This window comes from Gavialis gangeticus, unplaced genomic scaffold, assembly GCF_001723915.1.
Source record: "Gavialis gangeticus isolate Ggan-Ray unplaced genomic scaffold, GavGan_comp1, whole genome shotgun sequence".
Lineage (NCBI taxonomy): Eukaryota > Metazoa > Chordata > Crocodylia > Gavialidae > Gavialis > Gavialis gangeticus.
Window position 1 is genome coordinate 121,278,545 of NW_017729024.1, and position 20,891 is coordinate 121,299,435.

At 43.4% G+C, this 20,891-nt stretch overlaps 1 protein-coding gene across 1 annotated transcript in view; it reads left to right on the forward strand.

Moving 5' to 3' along the window:
- The window catches only part of GLIS3 (GLIS family zinc finger 3), a 441,718-nt gene that overhangs the window by 381,113 nt on the left and 39,714 nt on the right, over nucleotides 1-20,891 (forward strand). The window contains exon 9 of the mRNA XM_019517632.1: nucleotides 6,069-6,250. Within this exon, the coding sequence (XP_019373177.1) occupies nucleotides 6,069-6,250 (182 nt within the window). The remainder of the gene's footprint in view (nucleotides 1-6,068; nucleotides 6,251-20,891) is intronic.

Genomic DNA, 20,891 nt, shown 5'->3' on the forward strand with positions numbered 1-20,891 from the left:
AAGCAATACTAGCAGCATCTAGTAGATTAGGGGTGTCCATCTACATGCCCCACAGAACATACCAACACAAGCCACAGGCTCCCTGTTCTGCATGCCACATGGGTGCTCCCCAACTGCACCATAGACCCACACAAATACCTCTCCCCACCACCACTACACTGCAAGTCCACATGGCCCCAGCCTCACCTTCAGCCCCCTGCACCCCTTCCCCCCCAACCCCCTGTGCCCATTCCTGCTGATCCAGGACTGAAGCAGGAAGTATAAACTGAAGGTGAGGAAAGCCCAGAGATTCCAGCTGTGGTTACAGCTGCAACAGTGTGGGGGTGGGGGGGAGCATCAGGCTTTCTCTCGTGTTCTGCCATTAGAGGTATATAGACACAGAGAGCTACAGGCAGTCAAGGCCACAGCCCCTGCGTTTAGTCAGCCCTCTTGACTTAGCTTTTGATCAGCGTTGCCTTGGGCCTAATGCCATAAGCACTAGATTCCATTGTCTCCAGCTATCTTTCTCCATAAGGGAGTTTAATTTCTTCTGTCTAGCCTCTGACTAGATGCCTGTCAGCTTTAGTAACGCCTGTGATTGTTTATAAATCAAACTGAGGTAATTAGTCGTGTTATCTGAAGTCAGGCAGAAGGGAAGGTGGATTTGCACCTTAGCTATTAGGACCATAGTGTTTCAAACCTGGGGCAGCTGAGTCCTCAGCACCACCAAGCAACTTGTGAGGCACCAGCCCCAGCCCAGCCTGGTCCCTCCCATGAGGACATTGACAAGGAATCTGGTGTGACCAGGGGATCCTATAGGAACCATAAGCCCTGGACATGGACTAGAAAACCCCTCCTACTTCCTGTGGAAGTAATGTCACTTACATTTTTGATTCTCTGACCTCTGCCTTGTTCCTGCCTGATCCCAGCCCTGCCACAATCCCTGCCCCTGCCTTGTTTAGACCTCCCAGCTCTGATCTATCATCCATCCTGACCATGGTATCACCTCAACCCTTGGCCTGATGACCTGGACTGCAGTAGACACCTGGTGTGACCCCAGCCTGCCTAAGATAACTCACTGATTGACCACGAACCATTAAGTCAATCCTGACATCAGGCCTCAGGCAGATGTTACACTTAAGATGTGATTTGTATGTTAATCTCATCTTAAATAGTAACCCAGCCATAGATTCAGTCAATTAATTGCACCACAAAGAGAGAAACCAGCCACAGAAGTATTGCACAAAAAATGTGCAGTATTTTTTGTGGCTGGTTTGCATTGCACCCTAAATTGAATGTATGGCAGGGTGAGGACCATGCCGGAGTTTCCAACCATCCCTGTTGCGGTCCTCACCAGCTGACAACTGGCTGATCACTGGCTGGATCCAGGCCTGTACTGAGCCTTGGTGCAGTTCCTAGAGCCAGTGGATAGTCAGCTAAGCATCAGGTACCTGGTTTTCAACTACTGGTGCAGGGAGAGCCTGGGATTATAGACCCAGGCTTCCCCTGCACTGGCATGTTGGTTGGAATTGGGATCTGATCCCTGATCCTAAAATTGTGCATCTCACCATGCACATGTGGCATGACAGGAGGTGCAGTTGTTAGGATGACAGCCCATTAAAAAATGTCTGTCAGTGGCCTAATTAAATCAGAGGTGTATAGCACAAGCTTTCTTAAACCCCAGCTCACTTCATCAGATGCTGTGAAGAAGTGAGGTCAGGCTCATGAAAGTGTACACTATACACCTCTGATTTAGTTAGTCTATAGGGTGCAAATCTACCATGCCTTATAAATCAAAACATCCTTGAAGACTACTTCAACCCCATTCTAGCCTAGTACTTGGAGACTGGTTTGACATCCATTTGACTGAATCCATTCAATTCCAATGCACTTTTCAGTGGAAATTTTTGATTGTCTTGCATCATAAATGGTGTAGAAGTGCACAGATGACATTATCCCAATTCTCCTTTTTGGGTGAAACAAGGGCCTCTCTGTCGCAATATTTAAATGCACATCCAGATGCCAGTCAATGTATGGCCACTACTTCAGCAGTTAATCGGACAGAAACCAGTTCACAACTGGGAAGTGAATCATAAAAGAGGAGGGACTCATGGAAGCAATCTTGTCAACCCACAAAGTTAAAAGAAAGTGAATCAGACTCCAAAAATCATGGGATTGGTTCCAGCATTCTGTGATTTTTATTAAAAAAGAATTGCATTGTGGTTTTTGGGTCTTTTTTTGATTTCCAAACTCCCCATGCTTGCCCATCCCCCAGCATGTCTGTTGTCCCTTCTTCCAGGTTTCTTGAGTAAGGTGATTTTTTTCCCTTACAAGGTCTCTGATTTCCACATCTTTTCATCACTCAGTCATGTCCTTCCAAACCCCTATAATAGTTCTGTCCCTCCATCTGCTTGCCCTCCACATGTCATATTATTTATGTCCCCTTTCCTTTCCCAGGCTGAGTATTGCAGGGGTAGAGAAGGGGGAATAGCGGAGTAGAAGAACTATCCTGCTTCTGTAAGGAAGGTAGCAAAGAAATGGATGTGCTGCCACCCTGAGCTGCTGGTTTTCTTAATAGCTGTTCCTCTCTTCTCTCCTCTTGTGAAAATATTGACTCCTAAAGGGAAGGGAACAGAGAGCTGTGCCTACAGCTGTGGCCCAAATTGGCTGCCTGCCTCACTTATGTACCTCCTGGGGCAGAACAGCCAATCGGAGAGGGCCAGAGTGTCTTATATTATCTCCAAGCCAGCTCCAGCTTCAGGTCTGGCTGAAATGCCCTGACTTGCCAAAAAATCATGAGTTGGCAATACTATAGAAAGGAGTTTGGTGGAAGGGATGGAGATGACAACTCCTGGAGAGATCAGGCAGTGGAGGTGAGACAAGCCCATTGAGAGATGTTAGCATAAGCACAATGTTTAAAATTACAAGGCCAGTCATGTACTTCCACGATACCCCCACAAGGTTGGCAATGTGAAATCAAATAAAAGTATGCTGGCCAAAAGGAATGCAGCCAAAATAATTCTGAAATGGCAAGTCTTTCAAATACTTCTTTGCAAAAGTGGAGCACCATCAAAAAGCCTTTAAGAGGTCAAGTTTAGCCTTGAATGGTAATTTTCTCTTTGTTTTGTTTGATTCCAACCAGCTTGAATAATGACAAAAAGTTGATATCACAGTTGTAAGGCTGACATCAGGTTCTGAAAAGGGAATCCAGCATCTCGGATTAACAATGGCAGTTCTGTTTTGTGCAGAACTAACAGAATGAAGGTTTTCTTGTCCTGATTCTTTCATTCCCCACACACACACACACACACCCACACACACACACACACACCCACACACACACACACACACCCACACACACACACTTTTGTAGCCAAGGAATCTCAAACAACTTGAGGTTTGGTAAAGAACGCCTTGTACAAATCCTTTCTCCAAATACATAAAAGCTTTTTTTATTCCTACCCATCAAACACTTGTTTTTAGTTGGCCATGCCCTGCCTGCCACATAGCAGAAAAAGCTACTACTACTCCCATCACCACTGACTGGTATTTTTAATTATTGTTTTGTTTGCTCATATTATACTTTTAACTTAAATTATGTCCAGGTCTAGCCGGCTCTTATCACAATAAAATCTCCATAATATTTAGTATTGGTCAGTATTGACTAATTAAAGGCTTGCTACATATTTTATCAAATAATCTGATCGGTTCATCTTTGATAATATTGCCATCTTGCTGTTGCCTACAATTAAATAAAACTTGAAAACATTTCAAATTTAGTCATTTATGTATGGGACCACCTTTCTTAGGTATCACTAAGTAATGACATGCTGTCTCATGGTGCCTAAAACATTCTTGTTCTGCTACAGAAGATCTCAGCAGCCATTAGAGAATGGCACCTTTCTACAAATCTGGCTTGTTCTTGTTTGCATGGGCTGCCAGGCACGGCCACAATTCTTGATGGCAGTTGCCTAGTGGTTACAAGCTGGTCCCAATTGTTTCAGAAACAAAATTAAATTTGCAGTTCCCTCAGTAACGCACTGTGATTTATTCGGGGACAAATCTGGATTGAAACGAGTCCAAGTTTCTCTTCTGTGAGACAGAAGGGAAGTATAAGTAGATACTATAGTCACCCATATGAGTAAGCCAGGAATTCATGAAGTGATTCATAAATCATTATAAAGACCACTAAAGTCTACTAAAAAGGAGTCCTGTCTGGCTATACAAAGTGGTATATTCTCATTGGAAGGGTTTTTAGATGTTAAATCAAATGTGAAATCTTTAAAACTGGCTTTTCATTTTAAGTTTTGAAAAGAGTTGTTTTTCTTCTGTTGGTTAGCTGTTAAAGCCATTTTTCATTGATTAGTTTTCACAAATGAATTTTTGAAAACACAGAGGATGATATCCCACAATTTTTTGAATAATAATAATAAGAAAGATCAGTCTGTGTATTGTTCTTGATCCCTGGCAGCAAATCAATAATCTTTCCATGTGAGTGCTGTACAGAAAGCTATTGCCAGCCTTTCCTCTTTCTCTGGCAGACCTGTAACCCTGCAGTTGTAACACTTTTTAAAAAACCCTTTATATTTTTATCAGGAAAAAATAACTATTATACATTTTTTCTTTTGTTAGCCTCAATTGTTGTCATACATGCTTCATTCCTGTATTTTTTTTTGCCAGAGTATACAGTGCAAGGCTATCCACAACAGTAAAATAATGTCACGTGTTACACTCAGTTACTGAGTAAGGATGTCATCACTTTCCCAATTTGGGGATATATTTCTTTAGTTTCTTCATCATGTACATATCTTAAGGAATAAATTTGCCTTTTTAAGTAAATATCAAAGCTATTCAAAGACAAAACAAACTGTAGCGAACATACATAAGAAATAAAGAAAAAAATGCTACTCAAAGAAAACAAATAGAACGTGCAGTAAAACCTAGAAAGTTCACCCTGAAATCTGTTATAAGATACAGATCTGCGAAAAGATTAGTAAATGAGTTCCAAATAAAATCAGTTATGTAGGAGATGGTTGGTAGAAATCTCTTCCATGTTAAACCATAAAAACTCAAGGCAATTTAATTATGCTTGCTCAAGCAATGCCTCTATACAAGGGTATTCTGTCACAAAATGACTGTAGCTATATCTCTCTACGTATTGTGTACAAGGCTACAGCCTCCTTCCACTGTTACCAAGGAAACAGTGTTTACTGCCAGACAGGTGACATGGTATACAATAGAACTTGAGCATGTGGACCAGGGAGACTAAGTATTGTAGTGTTTCTATGCCTCAGTTTCCCATTACCAAAAATAGACATAATACCTGTTTCCAAATAGCTTAATGTGATGGGAGAATCTCCAAGAGATGTTGGAGTACTGTACTTGTGTGATGATCACTAAAAATGCAACAGAAAAAATTAATTATTCAACAGACTTGAAACCTGAGTCCCCCGTGCAGCTAACCAGCAGGTCTTCTTATGGGTAATGAATACCCCATTGTCCATTAGCCAAGCCATATATCCTGCAGAAGCACAATCAGTGGTATAACTAGGTCAAAGCAAATGGGGCAGCCACCCAAGGCACCAGCTTAGGGAGAGGTGGCAAAAAAACCCAGCAGCTGCTGTTTGCAGTTGCATGGCAAACAGCAGTCGCCACTGCCCCTGTGCCCTGAGTGCCTGGCTGTTACGCTACTGAGCATTGCTAATGACTCATTCCCTCCTAAGAAGGAAGGAAAGATGTTTGTCGTCTGGGATCTTATTGCCCAACCATGTGACAATCCACGCTGTGATGGCTGGTACCCTGTCTGGGTTCTTGTATGACTCTCATGACTGTTGTCTTTGAGCATCTTCTTGGATTGTAATAGGAATTTATCTGATTAAAACTGCAGTTTGGAATTTCACTTGTTATTTAAAAGGTGTAGTGATATTTTATAATTTAAATAACCAGTACTTGGCTCTTCTAAGTGAACACTGTTCTCTTAGAAGTCTCTGCCTGTGTAAGTTGCAACAGCACTTTGATTTAATGAATTAAAAGGAATCTTTGGCTTTTATTTAGGATTGTATATGTCAGTCTGTTTCTCCATTTCTCAGATTTGTAGCTCCTGCTCCTTCTCCCCACCACATCAGCCCCAGGAGAATTTCAGTTCCCCCACCCATGATGCAGAGGCGGACGCCACAGCCTCCCCATCTCCAGCAGACTGCAGGGACGCATCTCAAGACATACCAGACAGCAACAAACCCATCTTTTCAACCAAACAGCATCCACATCCAAGGTAGGAAAGAACCTTATCTTAAACTTAGGAAAAAGAAATTGTTTGCGTGCCCTATCTCATAATGCTTCACTAAAGAGGAGGATGAAATATTTTAAGGACTGGCACTCAAGTAAAGTAATTGAATGCTTTTCAAATGTGCAGTGGGGAATAAGGCGTTCTATTTCTTTGGAAGATCAGTGGGGAATGGGTGACTACCTATCTTGCGTGCACTCACTTAAAATTCCCAGCCTAGATTTTCAGCTTTCATCTTAATCGTGGGCTTATGTGTTTCTCCATGGAATTATTTTCAATGATGTTAAGTATGACTACAAATACTTCTATGCATCGTGCATGCCCTGTTCTGTGTCCCTGACTGCCTCCCAACTGCACATACAACCTGTCATCGGGTTTTCAAGACGGCAGACATTTTTTCTCTCTTGCAGTTGTGGAGTACTGAAGTCTTCCTTTCTCATTAGCATACCCATTCTTTTGAGTTGCGTTCTTATTTGCACTATATAAACAGCTTCTTTCTTCTTCTTTCTTCACTCAGACATGTAGCCAAGAAGAAAATTAGTAGCAGCTGAAAACAAATTTTTACTACTATTGAGTCAGAGCATAATTACCTTAACATGTTGAAAATGTGTTGACATGGACAACTCTCTAATTCCTCTAAAAGTTAAACATGCACTTTCTCTTCTTTGCACAGACAAGTTGGGAATATTTTTTTAATATCACCCTAAATGCTCAGTGTCTGATGACCAAATGTTGAAGAAGAGTGTTTGCAAATCTTTGTTCAAATGCACAGCTTTCAGCTGATTCAACCATGCTTTCTCCCCTTGCCATTCATGAGCATTCATACAAATGGGATTTTCTTACCTGAATGTTAATCAAATGGCTAGTGTGTGCACATGAACAAAGACTGGTGTTTAAACAAGAGTATATGCAATCTCCTGTCCATTACTCTTTGACAAGAAAGAATAAGTATTGCCCAGAAAGCAGCCAGACTCAACTCTTGAAGCATGATCAACTCTTGAAGCTCATTTTTATTTATTCTGCAGCTACCACTCCTTCCCCCACTCTTATGCATTTTAGCCTGGGTGTGCAAGTTGCTTTGTCACAGCCCTCCAAGGTTATGCTTCTATGATAATTGTAGAGACACCTAATCTAGTTTGGGTACCAGAAGCAATGTAGCCATGTTCATAAATTGCTCCAAGCAGACTAAGTAGCCCTGCTGCAAAATGGAATGTACTAACCCTTAATAGGGTTAATTAGTTAGTTAATTAATTAATTAACCCTTCCTACTTCTGGTACCTGATCTAGCTCATTGAGAGAGAGGTCCTGTTTCTCTATATAGCAGTGCATTGTGCCATGAAGCTATATCTTAAGTGGAGAAGTGGTAGCCAATCCAATTAGGCCCTGGGTAATTATTTTGTTTTAGGATCAAGGCAGAAAAAACTTAAAGTGATAGGAAAGGCAATCTGAGAGCTTGTGTTCACCCTTGTGAGAGCCTGTTGAGAAAGTGGACAGTCGCATTCTTCATACTCTTGAGCCTCTGCAATGTTTCCAGAAGCAATTCTAGACACAGTGAGTTATAATAACCCATGAAGGAGATAAATGACTTATTGGACATAGCGTGATCCCTATCTGAGGGAAAAAGGTGGAGATGACAGCTAATTGGGGTGGGGACTACCCCTTTGTGGACTGTACAGTACCAAGAGTCCTACTGTAGATCTATATCACAATATATACAATAACGGAACCTTTCCAGCGGATGACAGGAGGATCAGGGCTGGGTTCTTTGCCACAATTGGAACCAGATGGTCTAGACTTAGTGATGATGACAACATCCCAAGTCTTTTTGCTGATGTGATAAGGTGAGTAGAGAGTGTAAGTGGTCAACTTACACATTGTTGCTGTCAATGTAGGGAGAAAGGGACTGAGTGTAGTGTGGTACTTTGGAGTATGGACTTTGACTAGTATCACTTTGATCTTACGTAGGTTCCATGTGACCCAGCCACTCATCATCTAAAAGCAGGCAACTTGTATTCATATGACTTAACTGTAAGAATTCTTCATGTGCCTGGGAAATATGGGCAGACAGATGGATGTTGTTAGCTTATTATTGGGTGCTCATCAGTTAATTAGCTGTCCACTCATGACCTTATAATCTATCCAAACATACAATAAGATGTTGCTACAGGATGGGAATAATAATTATTATTGATCTATTTAGTCAGATATGGCAGAACAGAACTAACTGATTCACAGATTTTAAGGCCAGGATAGATGGTTAGTAGGGCTCTGCGAAGCTTCAGACCCTGATTTGATTGCAGAGTTCATGCACCATGCCTGGTATATCGAGGTATGTCAAAAAAAACATTTAAAGCTGTGTCTATGGCCAAATCTCTGATTCTCCAAATCAGCATTGAATCTTCAAATTCAGATTTGGCTGAAACAAATCAGGGACGATGATCTGAATCAACTAATCGAATCCCTGGGAAAATACTAGAAAAAATCATTGAAGAGCGTAGTTATGAAGGCCCAACAGGGGAAACAATGCTGAAAGGAAACCAGCATGGGTTCGTCACAGGTAGATCCTGCCTGACAAAACTTATAGCCTGTTGACTCCAAGATGAACATGAACCGGCAGTGTAACGAGGCCATCAACAAAGCCAATCCCAATTGCACCTTGTTATGTATTAGCAGATGCATGACCAACAGATTGCGGGAGGTGATGCTCCTCCTCTATGTGGCATTAGTCAGGCTGCAGTTGGAGTACTGTGTCATTTTGGGCACCGCACTTCAAGAGGGACGCGGAAGATTTGGAGAGAGTTCAGAGGAGGGCCACTCGCATGATTAGTGGTCTCTGTGAAAGACCCTATGAGGAGAGGTTGAGAGATCTGGATCTCTTCAGCCTATACAAAAGATGGCTGAGGGGTGACCTTGTAGCCGCCTCTAAATTTATCAGGGGAGGACAGCAGGGACTTGGGGATGTGCTGTTTACCACAGCGCCCCAGGGAGTAACTAGGAATAATGGGTGCAAACTAGTGGAGAGTAGATTTAGGAAGAAATTTTTTACAGTAAGGGTGGCCAGAGTCTGGAATGGGCTTCCAAAGGAGATGGTGCTGTCACCTAACTTGGAGGTCTTCAAGAGGAGGCTTGACAATCACCTGGCTGGGGTCATCTGATCTCGGTCCTCTTTCTTGCCAGGGGCAGGGGGTTGGACACGATGATCCATTGGGTCCCTTCTGACTATAATCTATGAAATCACTGTCCCCAATTCAGGCCAAATCTGAATTGAATATGGCCCATTTCACACACCCTTAATGGCTATATTATTTAGTCTGACCTTCAGTATATAACAGGCCATTAAGTTTACTTACCTCTGTATTGCACCCAATAACTTGTATCTGGCTAAAACATTGTGTTTGACTAATGCATGTCTTCCAGAAAGCATGCATTTGCAGATACCAAGAGATGGAAAATCCATCATTTTTCCTGGTAGAAAAGGGACTGTCAGACTGCAAACAGATATTACATTTGTCCAGGAATGAACCATTTTATCTCAAGAAGAGTATGATTGTTCAGATACCAATGTCCATTGGCCTAGAAATAAATCCTAAAAAGGTTCATGGGGTAAGAAATACTAACAGTTTATCCTAGGCCATTGCTAAGTGTGTCTGAATGGTAATCCCAGAATTGCATCATTGAATCAATGGCAGAAAAGCAGCAAGGCATTCAGCCACTTAATAAACCCTGATTAGAAGGGCAACATATGTACAGGTTTCCCTCACTTTATGCTGTACATGCATTCCTGGAAAATGGCGCACAACTCAAATTCGCATAAAGAGAACCCACTTTACAATGTAACAAATAGGAATACATTTCAAGACTTTGACTGTACTGACCCCCAGACCCATTTTTATCACTTTTACAAGACAATTTTGGTACTTGCCAACAACAGACAGTACACACAAGCACAGACTAGTGCTTCTGCATGGTTCAAAATCTATCATGGTTCAAAAGCTATCGAGATACTTAGAAGTCGTAATGGGGATGGCAACTACAGAAACACATGTTGCAGACAGCAAGCGAGGAGCACAGATCCATACAGCAGACTATATTTTCATGTGCATCATCCCACACTGCACTGCACAAAGCAGCTGACTGTGGGCTTCCACAACACCAGTCGTATAAGTGTAAATTTACCTCGCATGTAACGAATTTTGGTATAAAAAGGGTCATTGTATAAGACCGAATTTGCACATACAGAATCCGCATAAAGCGAGAGAAACCAGTACATGCCAATCCTAGAATATTTCTGTTCTTGGACAGACACAAGCACAACTCGTCCAGGGACAAATGCAACATCTGTTCCTAGCCTCAGTAGCCTTGGAATGTAAGTCAGTAGAGTGAGTAATTAAGGCAGAACAAGCAGAACACTAGCCTTAAGAGCTAATTTAGAGGGAAGCATCAAAATGGTAGCTGGAGAGAGCCTGCACAGCAGCACAGTGGCCAGTGTGCAGAGACACTGCGTGACAGCAACAGCAGCTGGTGTTCAGGGACCTACCATGGTAGCAGCAGCTTGGCAACCACAACTCCCACACACTCTCCAGCATCCCTACCCAAGGTGCCAGAGTTGCTGGTTATGCCTCCCTCATAGTATTAGGGACCAGGGCGTAGTTGGTCATGGAAGGTTACCTGGTTAGTAGGATAAGTCCAGAAACTGTGTTTATGGGGAGCCAGGAGTAAAAGTCAGGGTTCATAGTAAACCAGGGGTCACAGGACTAGGAGTTAAGACCTGAGTTCAAGGTAAGCTAAAAGTCTAAAATGAAGCCTAAATTAGGCATAGAAGTTGAAGCCAGAGTTATGGGTAGGCTAAGAGTCAAAGCTAGTGTTTTAAGTAAGCAAGGAATCAAGGAACTGTGAAGGAGTACAGAGAAAACACAGGAGTCTTTGCCCAGAGAGTATGCTGCTATCTGTGGCACACTTTTAAAGCCTGGAGCAGGCAAGGTCTGTCTTCCTGGAGCCTCAGGGGATTGGTTACTTTGATTAGTTAATTAGGACTGGTTGGACCCAGGGCATGGAACTCAGCATATTACACATAGTTGGTTTCTCTCCACTTTTTTCTGATTTCCAAACATGTTCTGAGGGTTTCCAGGCCCCATCACCACAGGCCCCATCATCGCTTCAAAGGCTATCATTACCAGAACTTACACCACTAGATAAAAATCTCCAAAAACCCCTGAACTCCCAGTGTACTCTGAAGTGACCCTTATGCTAGGAGGAGTTGGTGTTGGATTGACATAGCTAGCCCAGCAGCAGCTCAGGATTCTCATAGGCTAAGGCAGGGGTGTCAAAGACACAGTTGGTGGGCCAGTCAAGGCCACAGAACCCCAATATGCACACCTTGCTACGGTCCATGGGTCTAGAATGGATCCACCTGCAGCAAGTGCGACATACTGGATCAGCTGCAAATGCAGGGCTTGGGACCTATGCTTCATGCAGTTCCACCCACTTCTGCTCTTGCTCTGGGACCTGCACCACATGTGCAGGCCACATGCTGTATGCAGCACCTGCTCCGGGCAGTCCAGAACTCACACTACACACAGCATTGCCCCCCCAGCCACTCCCAGGTGGGTCCAGTGTGCAGCATGGAAGCATGTGGGCTTTAAGGGTTGGAAACTATGTAAAGATCCACATTTTGCAGATTTCTTCATCTCTATATATTTAAAAAAAAAATAAAAGCTGGATCAAAAAGCCAGAACAGGACATCCCAAAGTTTTCTGTGCTGGGATATGTTCCCAAATCCAGACCCAGTTGAGATCCACCTCTATTATTTACTGAGGTCATTTGCCCTGTCAAGTTTATTTAAAAAATTTTCACTTGCCAGTGAGTGTTGAAGAGGCATTGATAAGAACTCATGTTTCAGATTGTGCCAAGGTACTTAAAACGTTCACTTAAAACATGTATGAATGTGACATAGGCTTAATATTGTAAATTACAGTAACAGTGGATGTGCCTACATGAAATGCTTTATTTTGCAGTAGAGCAAACTACTGCATAGTAAGCATCACTGTCTACACATGCAGACTCTTACTGCACAGTAATTTGCTCTTCTTGGCAGTTAATTTGCTACCCACAAGTGCAAGTAGCAAATTAACTACCAAGTAATTACCATGGAGTAAGGCACGTGTAAATGGTCAACTGAGAGCAAATTTAGCGTAGATGGTCAGCCAGGCAGCGTGTGTAGATGGTTAGCTAGGCAGCAGGGAGCGGGAGACTTGCTGGTGTTGTTGAAGAGATTCGTTGCTAGCTCTTCCACCAGAAGATTGGGGCAGGGGCTGGTACCTTTTCCTTCCCCACACCTCTTTCCAAGTCCCCTGCCCCTGATTGGGGAGCCAGGGCTAGGAGCTCCCTGCTGCAAGGCAGGAGGACATTGTCCCCATCTGACCTTCACCATCGGAGCCTGTCCTGGCAGCAGGCAGCTCTTGGGAGCAGGGAGCAATCTTCCAGCCCCCACCAGGAGGCAGCTATCTCCTGGCCTGGTGCTCCTTGCCAGTTTCTGGGCTAGCACCCAGGGGGAGCTTAGTACTCTGCCTGGCTGCTGCAGGAGGGCAGAAGAGTAAACCTGTTCCCAAATGCACACGCATGTAGATGCCTGCCCAGGTTGAGTTTACTCCAGAGTAAATTACTGTGGAGTAAACTCACGCAACAGCAATTGTATGTGTAGATGTGCCTAGCATTATTTTGATTACTTGATCTTTTTTAAAAACAGTTTTTTCAGCATGGTGTATTGTTAGCTATGTAGTCTCTAACTTTAGCAATTATAGCTCACCCCTGTACACTGCACTTAGGGCTGTGTCCTGTAAGTCTGACATTTTTGTCTAAAGTATCCCTTCATCACTTCAAAAGAAATATATTTCAAGAGTTCATGGTTAAGTTTCTCGGTAGCAACACAGATCTCAATCTTACTAGGTCTCATTACAATGTATTGGAAGAATACCATGGAGCTACTTCATCAGCCTAGGCTATTTGGTATATATCAGGTGGCTGTGGGAAGCTCTTTTAGCCTCTGTCTCCTGCAGTTCATAACCTGCCTTTTCATGATTTAGAGAGCTGTAGCTATAGCCACTGAACTTTCAGCTCAATCTGCTACCAAACAATGGTAACATTTTTCTGTCTCAATATGTAGTCTTAAACTTGTCAACTCAGTTTAAATTGGCTGTACCAAGGAAGAAAGAGTTTTGTCATCAACAAGTCTTTTGAACAAAACAAGTTGTAAATGGTTTCCCTTGCTGAAAGCTTGAGCGTCTTACTAGCTCATGGAAATCTCAGAGTGTTAACACTTAAAAAGAAATGATGTGGCAGATCCAAGATTGACTAGCTTTATATACTCTATCAACTGCTTGCATTGTGGTGCAGCTATTTCTTAAAAGAACACTGGCTGCTGTAGAAATCTCATGCCTTGTTCCTGGGGATATCCAACATAAAATGTAACACCTCAGAATGTGTTTTTTCTTAAAGGATGTTATTTGAGGGAGTGAATATTCCCCTTATTTCCACAATAAATATAAATAAATAATCTGAAAGCTTTCTCTCTTATGAAAGGTACAGGACCAGTTGCTGTTTGAGAGGTTTGAAACTGCCTTCATGGCATTTAGGCATTTTACTGAGCTGCAAAAGTGAAGGTTTTCTTGCGTTTTCTTGACCTTCTCTTTACTACATTACTGTGATGGCTGGAAGGCATTCATTTAATGGCACAATGAGATCTAATCTGCAATCCCAACCATTGTACTTCCTGCCATGCCACGCATGCTTAGCAGGAGGTGTGACTGGGGACTGATCCCCATCACACCGCTCCTGGAAGGAAGCCCAGGGCATGGGTTTGCAAGTACTGGATTTGGGATTGGTGGGGAGGTGGCAGTTGACTCCCTCTTCCTGGCACCTGCAAACTCACGGATTCCCTGCCAGAACCCAGGAATGGGAGAGGCTCTCTCTGATTCCAGAGTCTCTGTGCACTTGAACTTTTAAAAACTGCATGTGCAGCTGGGCTGTATATGCAGGTTTTATAAGTCCCACCACATGAGGCCTCTGGGGTCGAGGAGCCTCTCCCCAGTACTAGTGTGACTGTGGAAGTGTCTAAAGTGTCTTACTTCCAGCTTCCTGGGAACTGCAGGGCAAGGCAATCCACCTGGGGCTGTCCCCGGGGTTCCCTGTAACCCAGCATTTTAAAATGTCTTGTCCCACAGGCATTGTGAGGCTACAGGGCAAGGAGGAAAGGTTCCCAAGAGCAGGGGTTGCCAAGTTCCCAGCAGGGGGTTCCCCTGGGCTTCCTTTACCCTCTTTGGGAAACCCTGCAACCTGCTTCCCTGGCAGCCCATTTGTGGCATTAGAACTATGCCTGGCCCAGCCCTGATGCTGACCCCCATTCCAGTGCCATACAAACAAGCCACAAGGTGTTCCAGATATTTTGTGGAATATCTTTGTTGCTGGTTTGCCACTTAATGGCTCTGTAATGAGCTGTTTGTGTAGCACTGTTACTATTTATCGTGTGATTAACATGTTAAATGTACACCTTACACATCACACCTTAAATGTAATGCATTCCAGGGGCGTAGGGAATGTAAAAATGTGCACTTGAAACATTACATTCTTAAAGTGGGAACTATTTGTTTTCCATGTTGGGGGCCAATTTTGGTAGGCAGTAAATAATCACAATACAAAAATGACCCAGCTCTAGAGGAGCTGCAGTCATAGGCTCTCATCCTGTATTTTGTACTGGGTTGGCAAATCCCTGCAGAACTCATACGGAGCTGTAATGAAGTCATTGGGACTACAAACATCCAGCCCGAGCCTGGACATGTTTTGTAAGTGCTGTAAGACCTTTCTTTTGGGGCCTACTCACCAAAAGGCCCAAAAGATAAGAAGTTGTTTAGGGGGGTTTCAGTGTTATCTTGATGTTCTAGTTCCCTTTCAAGCTGTTTCAGTCCTCTTGTCACTCTCCTGTTTTTAAATTATTCTCTCTTCTTATTGTAAGCTACCCTGAGCCTTTGTTGGGAAGGGCAGCATATAAATCAAATAAATAAATAAAGAGGTGAGAATCCATCAGCTTGGAAACAATTGAATCATCAGGGTATTAGCCAAAGACAGGTCAAAACAGATGACTGAAATGATGGAGGAGGAAAAGCAAAGAGGGGAGAAAAAGTATTATCAAAAGAAGCCTATGTCTTGATCTTAAAAATACCTTGAGTTTACAAAGAGTAAAACTCCTTGGGAGGTTTGAGAAAGCTTATATGCCTAATTTCATACAATATTTTACTGATGCATCTGCTGTTATTTGGACACTTTTGCAGTAAGAACCTTCTTATACCTTAAAATTGAGTCTGAACTATATTTATTACCTGTATATGGTTTATGCGAGTAAGGAGAAGTGGTTGCATAGTCGGGAAAATTATCTTTGATAATTATTCAATGGAATAAAATGACATTATTTGCAGTAGATATCTACTATGAATTATCCAGTCAGCCATACTTAACACTAACATATCATATAGTCTGGGTTTCTGGGGGGTGTTTTTGTTTGTATGTTTGTTCGTTCACTTAGAAACTGTCAGATTTATCTTTTAATTTAAAAAAAAATACTTCGTTATAAAAGCTATTCAAATGTTAATTCAGTAAAGCAACTGTCTTAAAACTTCTAATGTTCCACAATTGAGAGTCTGTTTGACAACAGGGTGTTTCCTCTTCCACTTTTTAACAAATATCCACAAATTGTTGTACTTTTTTCTGATAGTCTAATGGAAATAGAAATATGCACCAAAGAACATCATGTTGAAGGCTCAGTGATCTGGAAGGTTTACATGATGCGAACTTTAGGGGTTGCTTTCCTATTTGACGTATGCTTCTTAATGTTAAATGGCAGTTACAATTATGTCCTTCAGAAAGTGAGATCAGGAAGGGCTTTGTGAGACTGGTCAGAGAACTGATGAAATCTGCATTATAAAACACTCTCTCACAGAGGGGGAACTCCGCTGAACTCTCCCAGGAAAACTGCTTTGTCACGAGTCACTTGGGTGCATAGAGTATAGAGAGTGGTGTTTTCTGAAGTGTACACAAGTGTATTGTCTTTTTTCACAGTATGATATTTTGGTCCAAATCCCAATCCCTGAAGAGTTTGTGGTGCAGACACTCTTGGCCTGGAAGTGCTAGAGACTAGGGCTGTGTGAAATTTGGCCAGCTGTTTCATTTTGACACTGTTTCAACTCATTTTGAGCTCGAAACAGCAAAATTGCAATGAAACGAAGGGCTTCAAAACAGCCTTGAAACGAAATGAGGGCAGCCGAAATGTTTCAAAACATTTTGAGTTTTGAAGCTGAGGCTGGGCTTGCCTGCAGGCAAACAAAGTAAGGAGAGGGATGGGGAAGAGTGGGGAAGGACACAGTAAGGGCGCACTTTAACACACACTGGAGAAGAAGCTCCTACAGGAGAGGAAAGAAAGGCTCTGTCACAGTTTGGCTGCCTGAGATGCTGCTGGTGCTACTGTGCTGCTTCTCACTAAGTTGTTGTTTTACCTGTTATTATTCAAAGTGGTGGACAGGATTGAGGCTGTAGGGGAGGAGGAGACCTCACTGGGGCACACTACCATGTCATGTAGAGGCCCCAGCACCAGTGAGGGCATGCCTTAACACACACACACAATTATGTCACAATTTTTGCTTGTCAGCAGCTTGAGGTGCAGTTTCCCAGAAACCTCTGCACCTATCTCCTTGAAACTTGGCAGACTTCATACTATCAGAAGGGAATACCATCCCTGCTGTTTTCATCCAAATCTGCCAAAAAATGACAAAGTTATAGGCAGTTTCATGCTTCCCCATTATAGCCTACTGGCGAACTGTCAAAACAATGTTGAAACAGCGAAACAGTTTCAACTAAACAAAACAGAACAGTGCTTTCAAAACAAAACTCTAAATGAAACACTGTCCCATCAAAATGGTGAAATGGAAGTCGAAACGAAACAGTGCTGTTTCACACAGCCCTACTAGAAATCTCCTTTGATCTCTGAATCATGGGAGCTTTCTCTCCACATAACTCTATTTTCTTTAAAAAACTGAGATGCCAGTTGGGTATTAAAACATTCCTAAATCATTCATCTTCCAAGAAGCACATGCCTTTAGTTAAGAGTCTGTTCAAATATTCTAAGCAGTAGTCAGAGCATAAATAGATGTTCCTTGAAGATGCTATGGTCTAACACGTTGGGGTCCTGGGGTGGCTGTGATGCCTGCTGGTGGCTCTGCAACTGTGACCCACTCTGCCCCTAGGGTGCCCTCCTGTCTCATCTGCCACACCGTGGTGGAAATATAAATAAATAGTAAGGTTGCCCACGGACCTTTGCATAGCTCTGGTCCAACCGAGCCTCCACTACGGTCCCCAGCACCCTAGTAGTCCCCACTGGTCCCAGGCTCCTGGCTGGGCCTCTGTAGTTGACTGTGCCCAACAGAGCACCCAAAGCCATATGAGCTAATTGCGTGGCTCCAAATCCTCCCCTTTACCATGCCCCATACCTCACGGGGGTTACAGGTATGTTGTCCTTCTGTTTGGCTTCCTTGGCCTCTGCCCCTTTAAATCTTGCTAGACCTTCTGTGCCTAGGCCCACTGAATTGGACCTGGCATTGAGGCACTAGCTTCATTTGTCCCTTCCAGTCACTTGGCCCCTGGACCCTGTCCCTGGCCCTGTGTGGCTGCACCTTCTCTGGCACCAGGCCCCTGGCCACTGTATGGCTGCACCTTCCCTGGTGTCACTCTGGACTGAATAAGGGCTCAAGCCCTGAGCCTGCCCCTGGCAGAGCTTAAGACAGTTAGGTGTCACCCAGGCACTAATGAGGCCTCCTTACCTCCTCTTCCAGCCTCATTCCAAACCACCAGTTGAAGCAGTAACATAAATTATAAGCCCCTGGGCTATTACATAAACAAGAACTGAGAAAACAGCCCTCTGTCCCTTTAAGAAAGTAAACCTTCTTTCTCCCCTTTATCAGTGTGCCTGGTACCAGCATGGGCTCCTTTTGAGCTTCCCAAGCCTCAGCGTTTCTACAGGCAACAAATGGTCAGCCCAGCATTCCTGAGCGGCTCCCCTGAACAGGAGCTCCTTCCCCTGTGGCAGCCAGGGAGAGACTCCCCTACCAGCCCCAGCCTTGGGCTTACGTGCTTCCAGGGCCTTGCCTATAGCTGGTCAGGTGACTGCCTGGGCTGGCTGCTAATTCTCTCATTAGGCTGGTTCCCCCTGCCTAGCCTGTAGAGTTCCCTGGCTGGACTGCTTTTCTACTTAAAGAAACAGAGAATGAAGGGCTCTCTGTTACATATGCCTCCTTTCATATCCAGTTTTAAAGATGAGTAGATATCTCTTTGCTGGAGTGATAGGCAGGGCAGGTCCAATGGACCACATGATATGCAGAGCACTGTTCCTAGATGGCTATTCCAAAGTAAGTAAGTAGAGACTTGATCCAGCAGAGTGAATATGTTCTTCATTATGGGATTTGGGATCAGCAGGAAGAGGAAAAAAACATAGCTGGCTTAGTATTTTTTTATTCAGGGAAGGTTGGGGGGGAGGCTTGTCTGCATCACCAAATTCAAGAGAGAGATTTGTTAAAGAAGTATTTGCCTTCATAGCAGTTCTTTTGATTTCCTTAACCTAAATTCAAATACAAAACAGAATAAATATTCCAACATCAGTCAGAAAATCATGGGGTTATCACTTACATAAATGGTGGCCATCACTGCTAATGAAAGGAATGGGGTAATATTGTAGCCCCCTTAAATTCAGTGGGGACAGGATCTTGCCATTGACTTGAAAGAGTCCAGGATTCCCATCCTGAAATCTAGGGGGCCTGGGTACCTGGGTTTTTTGGTGTCTAGCACTAGCACATCTCTCAGGATTGATCCCTAACTAAATACGGAAGAAGTTTGGTGAAAGAACTGTTTTGAGTACACAGCTATTACTTTTATTATATTTATAAACATTTCATTTCATTCAGGAAATAACATTATCTTGCCAAAAAAAAATTGCTTGCCTTGTGTCCGGAAATGATAAATCTTTGGCTGCAGCACTTAGAAGCAAGGAAACGCAATTGAAATAACTGTATATACATTTCTAATGCTTATGTTGACTCTCCATGCCTGATGGTATTAATGACATAGTATGTTTTATAATTCCTGTGTTTGCAGCTGGGATTTGCCTTGTAAAGTGGATGGGTAATTAATGGTATCAAATAAATTTGAATAGAGACAGACGATGGTTATTTAAAATAAACAAAAAATGAGAAACATCTGGTTAACTGGTAATGAGGCTGATGTATTAAACAAATAAAATAAAATGATGGCTGTCTTGGACTGGACCCATCGCGCCATCTGGGGCCCAATGCTACAATCTCAGCCTTCACTACAAATGTTTAGAATATTACAATTTGAAATAATTTGACAGGAACTGCATTCTCTTTTTATCTTATCATGGGTTCTTTATTACATTCTGACTGACTAATGGGAACATTAAATCAGCTTTCCCTTGTATCTCCCAGAGTAATACTTTGGGTACGTTATTAGTCAGCATTTACAATACACAATTCCTTTGTGCTCTGTGATATGAGGATATGAGTTAGATGTTCATTTTTATGTAGATGAGACAGAGTTATTTTAAGATGAGTCTTATTTGTTGTTCTTTTTTGCCATTTTATCAGCTTGTCCTAAGAATTTGGAGGAAAACATAGAAATAAGCATTTAGGGCACTTGTATACATGATGATGTCACTACGTACAAGTGATGAGAATATCCTTTTGCGTGGATTAATAGCATCACACATGTGTACCCAAGTTTTGTGGGTTTTAAATGAGTTTGCAATGTTGCAATTTGGAACATTGCAGCCATTAGCTCATGCCCCAGCCGTGGCAGAGGCAGGCAGGCTCCAGGGAAAAACAGATTGGTTCTCTCACTGCTTCTCCCTTCAGCAGGCACCTGCAGCTAGCAGGATGCCTGGGGCCACCTGGGAATGGACTTGCTTGCCCCTGGGGCAGTGTGGGAAGGTGGCAGGAGGGTGGCTGGATTTGCTGGTGGCTGAAGGTGTTGGCAAGGATGGTGCACGGGGCACTAGAGGTCCAGGCAGGCTGGTGCCCCAGCTCAGAGGTTCCTGATCCAATGCTTCCCTGAGCCTGCCTGGGCTTCCAGTGCCCCATGAACCATCTCTACTGTCTTCTCCAGATGCCAGCACACCTAGCTTGCCCCTGGGGTGGTGCAGGGCGGTGGCAGGAGGGTGGCTAGATTTGCTGATGGCTGGAGAAGGCAGCAGGGACAGTGCATGGGGCTCTGGAACCATCCTCCTGCTGTATTCTCACACTGCCCCAGGGGGAAGCCAGGCAATTTCCGGGTGGCCTCAGGCATCCTGCCAGCCGCAGGTGCCTGCTAAAGGCAAAGCAGTGAAGGGCCTGCTCCTTTTTTGTTTTTTCCAACATAGTCTGCCCACATCTCCCATAGCTGGGAGCTGACCTGACAGATTAATGGCCCTCCAGCCGCAGAAAAGGTGGGCAGGCTCCGCCAGAAAAAAAAAAAGGATCAAGGATCAGCACGGAGGTGGAGAAGGATCTGGGAGTCATTACTGACTCCAAGATGAACATGA